Genomic DNA, 19,491 nt, shown 5'->3' on the forward strand with positions numbered 1-19,491 from the left:
TCATTGATTCACCGTATTGGCATTCACTGTGGGGGGGAAATGTAGAGTTACAGAGAGGCATGGAGACACCCAGCACAGAATCAGGCCCTATGGCCCACAGTGTTCATGCTGATCTTTGAGTACCCATTGGCATTGTTAACCTGCACTTAAGGGCAAAATCTCGGGAGAAGGGAATGTAAAAAGATCTTCATACTTTTCAAGAAGAAGTTAGCACTTTTTCTATGGTTTTATTGGAGGATGAGATGGACAGCACAGTGGCATGGCTAGTACAGCAGTGGCCAGGTTCATTCCTGACCTCGGGTGATGTCTGTGTGGAGTTTCCTTCAGTGCTTTGGCTTCCTCCTCATCTCAAATATGTGGGGGTGGTAGGTTAATAGGCCATGGTTAGTGCCCCCAGAGTGTAACTGAGCAGTAGAAAGTGGCAGCGGAGATGGAGGTTTGACGGGAATGTACAGAGAATAAAATGGGTTAAGGTAGAATCTGTACAAAAGTTCCAAATGTAGGATAGTCGGCATGGATTCAGTAGGCCCAACGCCAAATTCTGAATCTTTCTATGACTCCATGAGGGTCCAGAATATCTCAGGCAGAGTTCAACCTATCTGCTATCTCTGTGCACCCTGTGGTTCCAGTCATGGTGGTAAATGTTATTAATATAAATGTGTTTTTGATGATCGGCATGGACAAAATGGGCTGAAGGACCTGTTTCTGTGCTTCGTGACTCCATAACTCTCCCTAACTCTACATGTTGGCCTCAGTGAATGTCAACAGAGATTACCCCTCTCCACCCCACCACTTACCACTACAACAGGGAGGTGGCTGACAAGGTTTAACTAGGTCTCCGGAATAAGCAGGCCTCAGGTGGCCTGCAGCTGAGGTTCAATATCTGAAGGGGCCTGTGAGCCATTGACTGTACTTGAAGGGAGGTCACTGAAGCCTTCTTTTCAAAGAGAGGTAATTTAATTTGATTGTTTCTCATCTGACATAAAGAGGTGGATCAAACTCAAGGGTATTCAAAATTGGCAGTAACTTGAGATGCCAATGACTGAACACAAATTAGTTTTCAGGTTCAAGAAGTCAATGCTGCAATGTTGCAAAAATAAAAGCCAAAAGCTCTGGAAATACTCAGCAGATCAGCCTGCTTCTATGGAGAGAGGAGCATTGGGCCCTTCGAGCCTGCTTCAACATCCCAATCATGACTGTGGTCTTTCATGTCTATCTTCCAGCAGTATTCCCATGTCCTAGATTACCTCCATATTCAGAAATCTATTAATCCTCGTTCTAAATAAACTGAATTTCTAAGCCTCCGCAGCCATTTGTTTAAACATTTCCAGAAATTTGCCACCCACTGAGTGAAGAAATGTTTCCCCATCTCTGACCTAAAGAGCCCAGCATTATTTTGTGACTGTGGGCCTGGTCCTAGATTTCTCAGACAATGAAATGACAGATTTGCAACCAGCCTGCTGAGCTCTGTAAGAATATTGTGACTGAATGAGATCAGCCTCTTGTATCTCAAGAGATTACAATTCCATTTTCCTTAATGTCTCCTTATACAGTAAATGCACCATGCCTTGAATCAGGCTAATGAATCTGCACTCCCTGTGTGGTAAGTCTATCCTGTCTTTAGTAAAGATAGGATATGAAAACTGTACACTAAGTTCCTCGCCAAGATGCAGTACGACATATTTTCTCCTACCATCGTCCTCTTATAATAAAGATTGATATACTATTTGCTTTCCTAATGTTTGCTATACCTGCATGTTGGCTCTCAGTGACTTCGTAAGTCATAGGAGCAGAATGAGGCCATTCTGTCCATCGATTCTACTCCGCCATTCAATCATTGCTGATCTATCTTTTCCTCTCAATCCCATTCCCCTGTCTTTTCCCCTTAACCTTTGACACCCTTACTAATCAAGAACCTGTCAATCTCCGCTTTAAAAAATACCCAGAGACTTGGCCTCCACAGCCATATGTGGCAATGAATTTCACAGATTCACCAGCCTCTGGCTAAAGACTTGTGCACAAGCACATTTGGATTCCTTTGAATATCAACATTTCCCAATCTAGCAATACCAGTCTGAAGGAGGGTCCTGACCCAAAACGTGATCTATCTATGTTCTCCAGGGATGTTGCCTGACCCGCTAAGTAATTCCAGCATTTTGTCTTTTTTTTGTGAACCAACAAAAGTTCCTTGTATCTAGCAATATTTAAAAATTGTTACGCTCCTTTGTTTTATGCATGGAAGTGAATAACTTCATATTTTCCACATCATATTCTACAGGGTAAAGGTGCGCCTTGTGGCTTCCCAACAGTGTCAAGGTCACTTGCATATCATTCTCACACATACAAGGATGAGGTGCAGATTTTCAATATAGTAAGTGCATTAATAGGGGAACAAAGGGTCGGGAGCTGCTGATTAAAGAAGGAAAATGTCTTTCAAGAAGTAGGTGTGCGGTCCCCAGAGCCTTAAATAAAACTTCAGCCTTTTCTGTACAAGTAGATGCTCGATCTTTCCCTTGTAGACATGTCCTCTCCAGAACATGCAAACTTCGGACAGACAGCACCCATAGTCAGGATCGAACCTGGGTCTCTGGCACTGTAAGGCAGCAACTCTACCACTGCCCCACTGTGCTGCCCAGTGGACATATCCGATTCGTCATGGGTCAGTGGACATATCCCAATGAAAGGCGAGTGATTATAAATGTTAACAGTTTTTCTTTCTACAGACATTACTGTGTGCCTCTTGCTCTTCCTATTTTTATTTAAGATTTCCAGTATTTTATGTAACAAAATAAGCCATTCACAGGGCTATTATTAAACAGGAATTGACATTGGCCTATGGAAGGAGACTTTAATTTAATGATCAACTGCTAACTCAAAGTGAAATTTAAAAAACGCAGATGCTGGAAATCTGAAATAAAAACAGAAAATGTATGAGAAGTTCATCAGATCTGGCAGATCTTTAGAAAGAGAAACAGCAATTTAAAAATCGAAGATCTTGGTTAGTATTTTCAGTCTTTTTATTTCCAGGTGTTAAAGAATGTCTTGAAAGGGAATTTCAAAAGTTTCGTTTTTGGTATTGATGGTATTCCAATGGTGGAGCAATTAAAGTTAGGGATGAACGAGAGACCAGAATCAGTGGAAATGAGAAACATTTGTGTGTGTGTGTGTGTTTGTGTGTGAGTGTGAGAGGTGAATGAGACACGTGGGATGTTTGGTGTGTGTCCACGTGATGCGGTGGCAGATTGCTGCACATCCTCGGGGCGCCGGGCTGCCTCTCCCATTGATAAATCTGCACCAGCAAACCCCAGCGTTACCACGCCTGTTCTGTTTCCCCCCCTCCCCTCCCCACCTCACCTCACCACAACAAAAACAACACGAAACCAACAACCCTCTCAAGAACAAAACCAAACAAAAAACCAAAGAGCTTCTGACCAAGAATGGGTGAGTCTCATTGAAATATTCATAATTATGATTAATTTTTAAATTCCCTATGTGCCACTTTATGCCGGGCCGCGTTCTTCTGCGTCGCTTGTATTTTTACTCTTTGCTTTTGACTTTAGGAGCTTTTTGATTTATTTCCCCTCCCCATAAATTTAAAAGTGAAAGCAACACTAGCCCAAGTGCTCTTCACTTTGCTACAAAGGGAAGACGCATGGTGCAACCTAACCTGCTGGGCCTGGGGGCTAGTAGCTGACGGACGGCACCCTCGACCAGTTAGCGTGCCGAGCCCGTGATTGTTACTCTGGTCGGCGGCCAATGACGTTTGCTCGGAGGGGCGGGCTTTCCGTTCCCATCAAGTTAGGTTGCGGCGCAGGCAGTGGTGTTTGTCCTGGACATGGTTTTTCGCATAACCTACTGCAGGTTTTGACTAAAACATGAAACGTGCAATCCTTGGTGAACGTCTTATTAGGAAAAAATAATTTATTTTGCAGGACGTAACTTGCATCCTTTAATTTTTTTAAACCAGTCCATTGAAAGCATAACTCAAGTGCAACTGAAAGGTCATCAGCCTGGAATCTAACATCTATTCCCCACTCCACAGATGCTGAGTATTTCCAGTATTTTCTGTTTTTTTTATTAAAAATTTCCACCATCCACTTTTCTGCATCTCAAGCCCAGCTCATTATACCCAAATAATTTGGGAATAAATTATTTGAAGTTCTCCGTCTTCCACTGCACGTACTCAGTTATTCTAACGGATCAAACCAAAATTAAAAAAAGGAAAATTAAGTTAACTTAAAAAAAGTTGCAATAGATTGCAGTCCTCAAAACTTTTGAGTTGAGAGATACAATGTGGAAACAGGCCCTTCGGCCCACCGAGTCCATGGTGGCCACCTGTACACTAGTTCGATGTTATCCTATTTACGCATCCGACATGCTAGGGGCGATTTTACCGAAGGCAATCAATGAATATACCTCCACGTCATTGGAATGTGGGAGAGACGGGTACATGGATAGGACAGGTTTGGAGGGATATGGACCAAACGCAGGCAGGTAGGACTAGTGTAGCTGGGACATTGGCTGGCGTGCAAGTTGGGCCGAAGGGCCTGTTTCTAAACTGTATCAGTCTATGACTCCAAAACCAGAACATCCAGAGAAATTCCACGCCATCACAAGTTGAACGTACAAACTCCGCACAGACGGAACTCATGGTCGCATCCAACTGGAGTCCCTGGCATTGTAAGGCAGCAGCAGCACTAATGCTGTGCCAGTCTACTTATTTGATTATTTTAAAATTTTCCCTTGTAACAACTCCTTTGATTCCAGCAGCAGTTGTCATAGCATCTTTTGCACTGTTGAAGTGTGTGTGAAAAGATTATGTGGTGTTAAACTATGGTTGTATTTGTTTAGTTCCTTGCCATCTCTGTGGGTGTGGAAGTTATTTTCTAGTCAAGGGGGATTATTTGTAAGTTTAATTTGTAGAGATCCACTGGTGAATTAAAATATGCTTTTGCTTATTAGATACTATATTAAATTACACTTTTTAAAGAAATAAAGTGGTTTTGCTCAGCCGAAAAGCAACTTTTGGATTATAGGTTGCTTTGTTGAGATATTCAATATTTCGTTATGATGTAGAAAAAGATCAGTTCAGTCTAGTTACAGAGCAATTCCTTTTCCCCAGAACACTGACAGGTTTCATTGGAATATTGTCCTATTACAGAGACAGCTCCAGCTAATCTCTTTATAGAAAATTGACACCTATGACAATGTTGTCCTCCCTCACCATTGCAGTAGATTTTTGTTGGTTTAAACAATGCATGTTAAAGGGTAATTGACTTGAAATGTTGAATCTGTCCTTAGTCAGGTCAGGCAATATCTGGAGCTTCCAGCATTTTCGGTTCAAGATAAGTTTTGTTCAACTTGGCTTCCCTACTTTTCCTGAAGGCATTGACTTTCACCGGTTCAATTCCACAAGTGCAGGTGGTCTTTGAACTGACCACTTTTTTTAAACGTGTAAGCTAAACATTTTCATAGAAGGGTATGGAAGGAGAGCATGTGTATTTGCACTCCTAAATGCAGACACCTTCCCCAACAAACCTTCCCCTGGGCAAATTTATTAAACCCATGATAGACACAAAAAGCTGGAGTAACTCAGCGGGACGGGCAACATCTCTGGAGAAAAGGAATGGGTGACGTTTTAGGGTCGAGACCCTTCTTTATTTCCAGGCTTGAATGAATGTGGTGCCCCTTTCATTTCATCTCAGTGGTCCAACAGACTCATGTTTATCACACCTAAAGCCGATCTTAAACAACGATGAATGTGAACATTATTTTTCTTGATTAAATGCTTTTGCACAAGGATTAGTGGCATACTGGTGCTGTTAATCCCGGTTGTTGGAGCCAATATAATTGGTGCAAGAAAGGACCAATTTCTTTTTGCTTTTGATCTTCCTTGTTAGTCAGCCCTTGTTAATTGAACCAACATATTTTGAGGCTGCTGCTGCCTGCGCCAACCCCAGGAACTGCTCAACACATTGCTCAATGTCAGAGAATCCGTTAGTTATTATGTCAGCTACTTCCACCAAATTCCATCCCCCACTAATCTCAAAATGTTTCACTGAACACGTTAACGTGGTGTCAGTTTAGTAATGGGGGAAATGAAGCGGTCAATCTGTGCACACCATGCAGAGGTCGATTGGATGAGTCAATTTGTTGGTGAGGGATGGCTGGCATGTGCCGGGGGTTATGTGTAGGTGTACAGGTGTCGGAGGTTATGGGGAGAAGGCAGGAGAATGGGGTTTGGAGGAAGAGATAGATCAGCCCTGATTGAAAGGTGAAGTAGACTTGATGGGCCGAATAGCCTAAATCTATCATTAATGAACATGAAGTGGGAGACTTTCAAAGGTGAGATAACGGCACAGTAAATGTACAGGGGCAGCATATTCCTGTAACAGTGAAGGACAAGGCTCATGAGTTGAGGTAGCCCTGATTGATGATGAGAGATGTTGATGTTCTTGGCAGGAAAAAGGAAAAGGTTTAGGCAGTTGGGATCAAGTGAATCCATCGTCTAGTACAAGAAGTGCATAAGAATACATTTAAAAAGGCAATCGGGAGGACAAGACGATGAAATTAAATGAAATTAATCTGGCAGGTAAGGTAAAGGAAAATTCTACAGGTATAATATGAGTAAAAGAACGGTTGGTGAGAAAATAAGTGCCATTAAGCGTCAGCATGGCCGTCTTTGTGTAGAGCCACAAGAGATGGGAGAGAGATTAAATTCATCTTTCTCATTTTTTCTGAGGTGGAGTTCATGGAGCTGAGGAATTGATGCATGTGAGTTGTGATGTCTTAGAGCAGATAGGAATTACCAAAGATGAGTATTGGCAGTTTTAAAGCACATTAATATTAACATCATTTGTTCAAGAAGGAACTGCAGATGCTGGGAAATCGAAGGTAGACAAAATCTAGGTAAACATAATTTGTTGATTTTTACAATGCAATGATGTCACTGTTTTACAGTATCTATCATAAAACATCCAGATTGTTTTAGACTGAGAATAGGGGGGAAAAAAGTATCAAAATCAGAACTAGTAAATTATAAGGGGTGAATTATGTATTTCAAGGGGAAAGAAGCTGCATTTGTATAGTTTTCATTACTTGAGGATGTCAGCAAGGACTACAACCAACAAGGTTGTTACTGTTGTATTGTAAGAGCATTGGCAATTAATTTGTGTACTGGATGATCCTCATAACAGCAGCATTACAACTTTGCTTTGATAGTGTTGCTGTAGAGAGAAATTTTAGCCAGATCTCATCTGCCATTCAAAGTGGCATTGTGGACCATAGTTAGATAGAATCATCTAACATGGAAACAGGCCCTTCAGCCCATGCCGACCAACATGCCCCATGTACACTAGTCCCACCTGCCTTGACCTATAGCTCTCTAAACATATCCTACCTATATGTTCCTGTCCAAATGTCTCTTAATTCTCATGATAGTACCTGCCTGAACTATGTCCTCCACAATCTCACTCCATATACACACCACCATATGTCTTGTCCAAAGCTCAGGAAAGCTTGCTTTCAGTTGATGATTGAAATGGCAACATTTATGCTGGTGTCCTTGGTGTGTAGATTAAAAGTATCATTCCTCCCTCCCATCCCCCCCCCCCCGAATTGCGGCCTGCAATTTATTCATTTGCATGATCTTCTGACCGTCCAAGACTTGGATGATGTTTAACGTTTGTCCATTGTGTTTCGCCTTAGCTTCAGACCCGTCCTCACCCGTGGTGGAAGAGGGAGTTGAAGACGAGGAGGATGAAGTGGACATGAACATGGAAGAGGCTGAGAATGGGACCGCTGGAAAAATCCACACTTCCCGCGGGACCTTGCTCACTCGCCGTGGGATTACGTTGCGCGTGCTCCTTAAAGACAAAGTTATCCAGGCTGGAGAAGGGCTGCTCTCTATTCACTATTTAGTAAGGACCAAATTTGCCTAAACATACTCTTCCATCCCTGCCCTCACTACTCCCTTGACCCCAGTCTTCTCACCACACATGACTGTCTTGACCTTTGAGGTACAGTTCTGCAAATGTTGTGAGCTCTCTCTGGTATCTCGTCCAGGTTCCGCTTTCCAAACCTGAGCTTGGATCTGAGTACCAATGATATTTGGTTTTGAGGCCTGTTTGGCTGTATCTCAGAAGCCTGAGCTAGCTAAATTGGATGTCCATTGAAGATGGTTGCAGGAATTCTGATGCACAGTTAACCCACTCCTTGTGATTATAGTGCAGTACCATAGCGACTTTAGTTTAGTTTATTATTGTCACGTGTCCCGAGGTACAGTGAAAAGCTTTTCTGTTGCCTGTTCCAGTCAGCGGAAAGACGATACATGATTACAATCAAGCCATCCACTGTGTACAGATACAGGATAAATTGAATAATGTTTAGTTATATAACATTGGATAAAGTCCAGTAAAGTCTGATTAAAGATTATCTGAGGGTCACCAATGAGGTGGTAAGTCAGGACTGCTCTCGATTTGGTGATAGGATGGTTCAGTTGCCTGATAAAACTGTCTCTGAATCTAGAAGTATGCATTTTCACACTTCAGTACCTCTTGCCTGATGGGAGAGAGATGTTTTGCATCAGAATGATTACCATGGGGGTTCAAAATGTAACTTCCCGTTGCCAGCTAAAGGTAGCTTCCGTTTGCTAATTGAGTCAATGAATCTGTTGGGAATTACTGAAAACTGACACTAGGTGCAAGAGAGGGGCTCCAGAGATTGCAGATACTGCACTGGAGGAGGATCCAAAGAGGAGAAATGTTCTCTCTCTCCACAGGATAGAGGTGGGTGGGTGGTCTTCAGGTGGTCCTGAAGGTGTAGGTTTGATCAGTGCTAGGAATCGGGGAGACCAGTGTTGTTGGGGGTTATGGTGATTTGTACGAGAGGTCATGGAGTTGAAGTGGTCATGGAGGAGGATGAAGTGTGAATGAACCTGGAAGAGGCTGGGAAAATCCACACTCCCGAGGCACCATATGCTGAGGCTCCATAAGGAGCTGGTTAGACCACATTTGGAGTACTGTGAGTAAATTTGGGCCTATGTCGGAGGATATGCTGGCTCTGGAGTGGGTCCAGATGAGGTTTACAAGAATGATTCCAGGAATTAGTGAGTTAGCATATGACGAGTACTTGACAGCACTGGGCCTCTACTCGCTGGAGAATAGAAGGTTGAGGGGAGACCTCATTGAAACCTAAAGTATAATAATAATGTATAAAAATGCCCTTTATTAAAATCTGACAGTGTGCACTTTAACCACATGGGATTTTTTTCAATTACAAATCTCAAATTGTGGAGTACAGTGGCGAATAAATAAATGATGGGCCTTTGTCCCAAACATTATGGAGGGCACTGTAGATAGAGTGGATGTGGAAAGGAAGTTTCCACTGGTGGGAGAGTCTAGGACCAGAGGTCATAGCCTCAGAATTAAACGGTGCGCCTTTAGAAAGGGGGTGAGGAGGAACTTCTGTAGTCAGATGGTAGTTAATCTGTGGAACACATTGCCACATAGGGCTCTGGAGGCCAAGTCAGGGGATATTTTTGAGGCAGATATAGACAAATTCTTGATTAGAACGAGTGTCAAGGGTTATGGGGAGAAGGCACGAAAATGGGATTAGGAGGCAGAGATCAGCCATGATTGAATGGCGGAATAGGCTCGATTGGCCGAATGAACAAATTCTATTCCTATAACCTGTGAACGTGAACATTTCTATCTACAGAGGGTGCAGAAACTACGTCAATAATCTCGCAAGCTGTCGCATGCAGTGAATGCCTCTTCGGACAGTGTATCATATCAATTCCACTATTACTTCTTTCAACACAGTCTTAAGATTTACCTGTTGAAGGGGGATTATCTACAGAGAAAGATGAATATGCTCTATATTATTCTACCAATCACTGACACACTTGGGGCAGTTTACAGCAACTAATTAATGTTCCAATTGGAATGCGTTTGGGATGAGGGGGGCGGGGGGGGGGAGAAGCCAGAGCCCCCGAAGGAACACTGTGAGTTGACGGGGAGAATGTGCAAAAAACCATACTATCGGCACCAGACCAGAGTTGAACCCAGGAAACGAGAGCTGTGAGACAACAGCTCTATTAAATGCACTTGCCAGGTTGTGCGAGTTCATGAAGGAAAAAATGGAATGTGGTGCTGATAATTGCAAACCCAATTAATTAGTTATTTGAGCTCTTATTTCCTTTTGCAGTAACTTGCCCACATCCTCAGTTTTAGTTTATTGTCACGTGTGCCGAGGTACAGTGAAAAGCGTTTGTTACGGGCTAACCAGCCAGCGGAAAGACATTACATGATTACAATTGAGCCGTTCGCAGTGTACAGATACATGATGAGGGAATGACGTTTAGTGCAAGGTGAAGCCAGGAATTCCTAAATCTGTCGGCCTTTTCCCGTAAAGTGATGTGAACGTTAGCTACGTTGTGCACCTCTCCTGCCACTGTCATCCGACTTTGTTTCTCCGCAGGGAAAGACATTTGTGGGAGATCTGCTTCCTGATGGGAAGATCAGGTGGCAGGAAACCAACCAGATCTTCAACTCTCCCAGTGCATGGGCCACACATTGCAAAAAACTCGTCAACCCGGCCAAGAAGTCAGGCTGTGGCTGGGCCTCCGTGAAGTACAAAGGGCAGAAGCTTGATCAGTACAAGACCATGTGGCTGAGGGAGCAGCAGCAGCAGCCACTGCAGACCATGGAAACAGTACGGCTCGTAAACATATATTCTCACCTCTCTACAGCTAACATTGACCTGCTTCCTTTATCATTGTCACATTTTTTGCATATCTTTCATTCATTTGTTCTATATCTCTCTACATCATCGTCTATATCTCGTTTCCCTTTCTCGTGACTTTCGGGCTGAAGAAGGGGCTTGACCCGAAAGGTCACCCATTCCTTCTCTCCATGGATGCTGCTTGTCTCGCTGAGCTACTCCAGCATGTTGTGTCTGTCTTCGGTTTAAACTAGCATCTGCAGTTCCTTCCAACACATAAACATAGTTCAGTTTGGTGTGGTATTGGTTTATTAGTTTCACATGTGCCAGATACGATGGAAAACATTTGCTTTGCATTCTGCCTAATCAAACGATAGCGTACATGCGTATAATCAAGCCATGCACAACTACAACACATAGTACAAAGAGAAAAATAACCAGAGTGCAGAATACAGTGTTTCAGCTAGAGAAACTATGCAGATAAAAAAAAGTGCAAGGGTCACAACGAGGTAGGTTGAGGGATCAGGACTTCGCCCTTAGCTGACGAATTTAGGATTTTAGGGTTTTACCTTGCACTAAACGTTATTCCCACATCCCTTAACTAATGAGATGGCCGTTCATTAGTCTAGTTTCAGCATCTCCATCCCTGGCAATGTGCTTTAGACACCCCCACTGTGTGGGAAAAAAAAATACTTGCCTACCCGTTTCCTTTAAACTTTACCCCTTTCCTCTCAAAGCTGTGCCGTGTACTTTACTTCTGCATAAAGATGCAAATGTTGTGATATTTAAATAAAAGTTGTGAAGTACAAGAAGTCATCAGTACTTGTTGAGGGAGCTCACACGTTAAGGCTTCAGGTCAGGGCTAATATAGTCACGACATTGTGGATGTGGATTAAACTCTGCACCTTGGGGTGAAAGGGTGGTGTCCAGTTCCAAAAAAAGACTGCTACAGCAGTCATTGGATTTTTATTGGTGCAGGAAATAACAAGAAGCCTGCGATTCGTCTGTATAAAGCCACTTCCTCAAGTACTTTTTAATGCTTCAGTTAAAATAGCAGAGAGAGAGAAGGTTCATGCAATTATTGCATGGTTGTTATGTGCTAAAAGTACTGAGGTGGAGGAAAAATGGTATCTCAGTTTGAATGAGATAGTGGATTGGAATGGGAGCAGAGGAAGTAGTAACATTGGGTTAATAGACCATAGTGTCACATAGCTGTGCCGTTCATAAGTGATAGGAGCAGAATTAGACCATTTGGCCCATCAAGTCTACTCTGCTATTCAATCATGGCTGATCTATCTCTCCCTCCTAACCACATTCTACTGCCTTCTCCCCATGACCCCTGACATCCGAACTAATGAAGAATCTATCTATCTCTGCCTTAAAAATATGACTAAGGAGTGACAAATAGGAGGTTGCGGAAAGCCATCTACTCTCCTATCAGTAGAAAGCATTTTTTATTTATAGTCGTCAAAAATTAATGGCAAGGAGACAATAACCTCATCCTGTTTATTCGTAGCAGATGCTGCTTTAGAGATTTCCTGGAAGGGCATAAATTAAAAATTCCCAAATTAATCAACGTTCCAAGTTTTTGGGAAATGACTTCCAGTTTTTAGATTGTGTGGATGAAATAACCCTCACAAACGGTTACTTCCTGCCTTTTCTTTGCACTATGGACAGATCAGTGAAGACATGCATGTTGGCAATTGCTCGGGAACAGGATTGTCCAGCTTGTATTTTATGACATTGAGGCTTTGGTGTTTAGTGAGCAGCTTGCATCCTTCCACCTTGAAGCATTGACTTTATTTTATTTTTTGTTCTTCAGCTCACTTGCTTTTACCCATTTTCCTATAGCTAGGAAGGTTAAGTGGTTCCAAGTTCAGACTCTGGAATTTGACGGGAGAGCTGGTCTCAATGTGCTGCTGGGAACGGGTAAAATTCTCATAAGCTCCTGCTGTTGGTTGCTGTTCTCTGCCTTCCTTGGTAACATACGGATCAGTCTCGGTGTGCCCTGTGCACAAGCATCTGCCACGTGGCTTGCACTAAATGAATAGGACACGAGCTCTCAGAAGGTGTGTTATACAAGTACCAGCCTTCCTTTAGCGCTGAAACAGCACTTCCCAGGGTGGCAGTGAAGTGGAGAAGAAAGCCCTCATCACTTTTATTGATTACAATGCAATTCGTGCTGGTCATTAATGGATTATTTTTGTTTTCCCTATACCAAAGAATTTGGCCAGTGAAGGAGAAGATGAGGACATTCATGAAGAGGAAGACGTTGAGAACCGTGGCAGGAAGAACTCTAAACTGAACAATCAGGTTAAGAAGGTGGAAGAAGAGAACAAGAAGCTGCAAACTAAAAGCCCTCAGGACTCCACTCTGAGAGGTACCGCCTCTTGTTCCTTACTTTGCCTCTCGCTGTTTTCCTGAGATCAGCAGTTTAACGAGGCATCAATTTAACGGAGCAGCACTTACAGCAATGCTGACTCATTGCATTCTGTGCAGACACAGCTGTGCACCATGTTTAACACATCTGACTGTTTGGTCTGCATGGGAGGATGGTGGCTACCCTACCATTTCCTTTTGTGGCTCTTTATTAACCTAAAAAAAAATGGGAGTGCATTTCCACATCCCCTCTTGCTTGTGTTGGGAGAAAGCAGGAAACAGCTTCATGCTGTCTGGTTCTACTAAATGTCTAGTTATTGCACTGGTTGGTGATTACAATTGTTTATATTGCAGTTATTATTGATAACATCAGGGCTTTGTAGTAGTGCATTGTCACTTCCAGTGATTTGTACTGTAACACAGCAGCATTGGGTTGGTTTTCATTATATTGCTGATTTTGCCCATGGTTCTCAACGTGCGGATCAGTCTCAATGCCCCGTGTGTAAGCAGATTTCATTGTTTGGCATGTTTTAGTGGTCATCCCGTCACCTAAAAGCAGTTATTGGATATTCTGATTTGTCTCCCTTTCCTCATCTCATTTGCTGATCCGAAGTGTTATTCCCATTTTCCAAGCGGTAATCCATCTTCCCCAGCCTTCCCATTACCCTGTGATAAGAACACGCGAGTCTTCTTCAGGTGGATCTAATTTTCAAAGCTCGGCAGCCTTTCAGTCTGAAGAAGGGTCTCGACCCCGAAACGTCACCCATTCCTTCTCTCTAGAGATATGGCCAGTCCCGCTGAGTTACTCCAGCATTTTGTGTCTACCTTCGGTGTAAACCACCATCTGCAGTTCCTTCCTCCACATGAACATAGTTCGGTTGGGTGTGGTATTGGTTTATTAGTGTCACGTGTACCAGATACAATGGAAAACCTTGGCTTTGCATTCTGCCTAGTCAGATCATACCATACATGGGAACAATCTAGCCATACACAACTACAACAGGTAATGCAAAGAGAAAAATAACCAGAGTGCAAAATACAGTGTTTCAGCTAGAGAAAAAGTGCAGATAAAAATGTGCAAGGGCCACAATGAGGTAGGTTGAGAGATCAGGACTTCAACCTTAGCTGACTGATTTAAGATTTACAGGCTTTACCTTGCACTAAACGTTATTCTCTCATCTCTTAGCTAATGAGATGTCCATTCATTCGTCTGGAAGAGATGTTGCCTACTCTGAGCTACTCCAGTATTTTGTGTCTATCCGGTGTAAACCAGCATCTGCATTTCATTCCTATGAAGGCCTTTCAGTCTAGCAGTCTGTATGCCATTGACTTTGACTGCTGAATAGCAGGAGAGATGAGACTGACTGAGGCATTGTTTATGGCGTCCTGTGTCACCAGCAGCCATGACTGCTTTAGACTCTGTGCCTCAGGCTTTTGAATGCCATGGGAGTAAGTCTAGACGAGCAGTGGACATGGCAGGATTTCTGTGTTCATGATGCCTGAACTGTTACCCTGAATAGTTGACTTTGAGGGAAGCACTGATAATGGTGTGAAAACTGAGGATTACATGACCAGATCTTAAAATATTACCGAGATTAAAAAGAAAATACTGGAATTAGTCATTTTTTGTGAGCTTGATGTTTTAGGCTTGGCTCTTGCGATTAAATCAATAAAGGTTTCCGACTCAAAACATGTAAGTGATCAATGTTGTGAGGCACTTCTGGAATTTTCTCTCTTGGTTTAAGGAGTATTTTGACCCCCTCGATTCCTTCTGATGAAGTGTATGTGGGAAAGCCTGGTCTATTGATCGTGCTACAATGCACGCTTTGAACTCTTAGTTCCAGCTGTGCATCGCAGACTGAACCTTCCCCTTCATGTGACCTTTCCTGGCAAAGGGCCAGTGTGCAGTCATTATCAGAGGTCTCGATGGCTTCAGAAGCAGTGGCCCTTCCATTCATCACTGGGGAGAGTGCAAACAGGGAAATAGATTCTGTAGGAAAGAACTGCAGATGCTGGTTTAAACCGAAGATAGGCAAAAAAAGCTGGAGTAACTCAGCGAGTCAGACAGCATCTCTTGAGAAAAGCAATAGCTGAAGTTTCAAGTTGAGACCCTTCTTCAGACTGAGAGTCAGGGCAAAGGGAAATAAGAGATATAGACGGTGATTGGGGCGCAGCGGTAGAGTTGCTGCCTTACAGCTCTTGCAGCGCCAGAGACTCGGGCTCGATACCGACTACGGGTGCTGTCTGTATGGAGTTTGGACGTTCTCTCCATGACTGCATAGGTTTTCTACGAGATCTTCGGTTTCAACTCACAATCCAAAGACGTTCAGGTTTGTAGGTTAATTGGCTTAATATAAGTGTACATTGTCCCTATTGCGTGTAGGATAGTGTTAATGTGCGGGGTCGGTGCGGACTCAGTGGGCCGAAGGGCCTATTTCCGCCCTGTATCTAAACTAAACTGGAGCGATATTGAACAAATGAATAAGAGATATGCAAAAAATAACGATGAGAACGGAAACGGGCCATTGTTAGTTGTGGGCTCGGTAAAAACATGTTACAGACAATGGTCATTACTTTTTTTGCATATCTCTCATTCATTTGTTTTATATCTCCCTATCACCATCTATATCTCTTGTTTCCCTTTCCCCTGACTCTCAGTCTGAAGAAGGGTCTCAACCCGAAACACGTTGTCTGACCCGCTGTGTTACTCCAGCTTTTTGTGTCTAACTAGATTCTGTAGAATGGTGTGCAATGGGGAAGCACAATTGTACTTTGTGCCTTAACTAAGTTGGCTTTCTCATCCTTAAGATAATGGACACAGCGTGAAGAAACCTGTCAAAGACCTAGGTCCTGTTCGATATTCTGAGATCGGGAGCAGAGATTCTGGAAGGTAGGTGCTACATTTAACTGACGTTTGGACCTTTTAATCTGTTTTTCACAGAATTAAATGCCACTTTTGTTTACTCTGCTCCTGAAGGCGTCTCTATCTGGGGCACAGCTTTGACAGTCTCTCTCCTTCAAATTCTCATTACTTCTGTGCATAGGACCTAGTGTAGAATTCTGTCGCTGTTGAGAAACACAGTGTGAAGCTGTACAGAGGAGCCTTGGGTAGTCTCAGGAGGGTAAGAGATCATAAGGTCATAGGTGATAGGAGCAGAATTAGGCCATTCGGCCCATCGTCTACTCTGCCATTCAATCATGGCTCATCTATCTCTCCCTCCTAACCCCATTCTCCTGCTTTCTCCCCATAACTCCTGACACCTGTACTAATCCTGACACCTGTACTAATCTGTGGCAAAGAACTCCAAAGATTCACCAGCCTCTGACTAAAGAAATTCCTCCTCATCTCTTTCCTAAAGGAATGTCCTTTAATTCTGAGGCTATGCCCTCTAGTCCTAGACTCTCCCACTAGTGGAAACATCCTCTCCGCATCAACTCTATCCAAGCCTTTCGCTATTCAGTAAGTTTCATTGAGGCCCCCCCTCATTCTTCTAAACTCCAGCGAGTACAGGCTCAGTGCCGTCAAACACTGGCAGCAGCATGGTCAAGGAGATGGGATTGACGAGGCTTTTTAAAATCTGAGAAGGGGGGAGTTGTAGAAAGATGGGTACAGATGGGAGAGCCGAGACATCTCGCTGTTCCATCGCATTAGGTGGTGGAAAGCCGTTTGCTACAGCTAACCCTATTGTATTCTACATAAACTTGCTATACAGGCGCGCCCCTGATAATGGATGGGTTCCAATTTATAGAGCTGTTTGTCAATTTTGTCCGTAATTTGGAGAATGCATTAAAATCACTCCATCTGGTACAATACCTCCACTATTATAATGACTGGGATCAAAAGCACATAAGACTGATCAGAAAGAACAATGACTCAAATTAGGGAGCGTGAGAGAAGAAATTCACTCTGCCATTTGTGGTAACTTTGGAATTTATTGATATAATGGGAACTCGTTCGTATGTCGGGGTATCCATAAGCTGTGTGGCTGTAACCCCCTTTCTTTTATTACAGGGATCCTTGCACACTTGTTGAACTTGCATCGTTCATATCTGTGAACAAGTTCCAGCCCTTCAATGTTGCAATTTCAAGCAACGTGCTACTATTGGTGGTAAGAAATTAAGTAACTTGAATATAACTGTGCAGATTAAATAGAGTCCTAAAGTCGTACAGCATTGAAGGAGGCCCTTCTGGCCAACATATATAGGCCGTCCAGGATGCCCTGTCTACGTTAGTCCCATTTACCCACATTTTGGCCATATTTCTCTAAACCTTTTCTATCTACCCGTCTGTCCAAGTGTCTTTAATGTTCATGAAGGAATTGCAGATGCTGGTTTACACCGAAGATAGACACAAAATGCTTGAGTAAGTCAGTGGGACGTGCAGCATCTCTGGATAGAAAGAATGGGTGACGTTTTGGGTCGAGACCCTCATTCAGTCTGAACAAGGGTGACCCAGAACATCACCAATTCCTTCTATCCAGAGATGCTGCCTGAGATCTCACTGAGTTATTCCAGCATATTGTGTCTGTCTTTAATATTTTATGTTTAATTGGTTTATCTTTTCGCCTCTCAACCCCTGCTTTACCTTCCACCACCACCATTCTCTGGCTAGCAACATTTAATCCCAGTCTCAGAAAATGCTTCTCTATTCACTTTGAAACTCATCTTGAATCTGAACAGGACAGCGCAAGGCATAGGTTGGATGTGGAAGATTGTGAAATTATGGGATAAATAATGGCAGTAAGCATGCAACTAACCTTTTAAGAATTAATACATATTTTACAAATAATATATCCCTTTTAAGTAAAAAAGGCTAACATAAGAAATGGTCCACCTGTGGCCATTAGCAAAAGTAAAAAATGTAGTATTAGATGATTTATTAATTTTGTTTTACAGAATAATCTTGCAAACTGAATTAAATATACTGTCAGGATTTACAGTGTGAAGTTACATTAACCAGGCTGCAAGACTGAAATCTGTCGATTGTGATTCTTGAAATTTGTTCAGCGCACTCGTAAAAAGGTCTTTTGTTCTTTTAGGATTTTCATTGCCACCTGACAACCAGTGAGGTAGTTGGCTACCTTGGAGGAAGGTGGGACACAAGCACACAACGTAAGTCACTTATAATCCATACCTATATGAAATAAGATTTTGTAGAGAGAGTATTTATGCAGCTATTTGAAGTATGGCACAGTGTAAAGAAAATATCTGGCTGTGCAAACACAATGAAAAGATTTTGCAATATACGTAAGTTATCCATTTATTTCCCTATTTGACTGTATTATGTAAAACACATTAGTCTGTGGTGGTATTTAAATCCTCCCAGTCCATCTACGTCATCTCATTCTTGCACCATATTTTCTTTTGTTTTGTTTCTTCCTTCTGAAAACATGCCTCAACTGCTTGTTGTGGTGTTGAATTCCATTTCTAATCCCTCCTTGAATAACAAAACCTCTTCCTATTTCTTTTTTAAAAATTGGTTAGTAATATCATGCATCTATGGTTTCTGCGTATGTATTCCCCTTTCAGGACTCGTAGAGTTGCACGGAACCCAACTCGCTTACGCCGACCAAGATATCTAGCTAACCCTCTGGTGTAGGAAGGAACTGCAGATGCTGGTTTAAACCGAAGATAGACACAAAAAGCTGGAGTAACTCAGCGGGTCATACAGCATCTCTGGAGAAAAGGAATAGGGGACATTTCGGGTTGAGACCCTTCTTCACACCCTTCCTCAGTATGGTCTAGACCCGAAACATTACCTATTTCTTTTCTCCAGAGATGTTGTCTGACCCGCTGAGTTACTCCAGCTTGTGTCTATCTGCAATCTACCTAATTAGCTATGCGTACTGCTTTAGCCCATGTAGACCCCTATCCCTCTAATCATTGTCCTATCCAAGTACCTGCCCAAATATCTTTTAGATGTTGTAATTGTATCTGCCTTTATATCGCTTCCTGTGGCACATCATTCCATATACTCATGTGTGTATAAATTGGCACACAGTTCGATTTCAAATTTGTCCCTTTTCACGATAGTCATAGAGTGATACAGTGTGGAAACAGGTCCTTCGGCCCAACGCCCACACCATCAACAATGTTCCCAGCTACACTAGTCCCACTTGCCTGCTCTTGGTCCATATCCTTCCAAACCTGTCATATCCATGTACCTGTCTAACTGTTTCTTAAACTATAGGATAGTCCCAGCATCAACTACCTCATCTGGCAGCTTGTTCCATACACCCACTCCCCCTTTGTATGGAAAAAGATCCCTCTGATTCCTTTTAAATCTTTTCCCCTTCACTTTGAACCTATGACCTCTGGTCCTCGATTCCCCTACTCTGGGCAAAATACTCTGGGCAATACAAATTCCTCTCATGATTTTGTATACCTCTA

General features: G+C 42.8%; 1 protein-coding gene across 1 annotated transcript in view; it reads left to right on the forward strand.

The window, feature by feature from the left end:
* Positions 1–6,564: 6,564 nt before the first annotated feature.
* The window catches only part of mpnd (MPN domain containing), a 28,542-nt gene continuing 15,615 nt past the window's right edge, over positions 6,565–19,491 (forward strand). The window contains exons 1-7 of the mRNA XM_055658246.1: positions 6,565–6,592; positions 7,708–7,919; positions 10,480–10,713; positions 12,946–13,102; positions 15,910–15,991; positions 17,114–17,210; positions 18,141–18,213. Of these exons, the coding sequence (XP_055514221.1) occupies positions 6,565–6,592; positions 7,708–7,919; positions 10,480–10,713; positions 12,946–13,102; positions 15,910–15,991; positions 17,114–17,210; positions 18,141–18,213 (883 nt within the window). The remainder of the gene's footprint in view (positions 6,593–7,707; positions 7,920–10,479; positions 10,714–12,945; positions 13,103–15,909; positions 15,992–17,113; positions 17,211–18,140; positions 18,214–19,491) is intronic.

The sequence above is a fragment of the Leucoraja erinacea genome, chromosome 29 (assembly GCF_028641065.1).
Source record: "Leucoraja erinacea ecotype New England chromosome 29, Leri_hhj_1, whole genome shotgun sequence".
In the NCBI taxonomy this organism is placed as follows: domain Eukaryota; kingdom Metazoa; phylum Chordata; class Chondrichthyes; order Rajiformes; family Rajidae; genus Leucoraja; species Leucoraja erinaceus.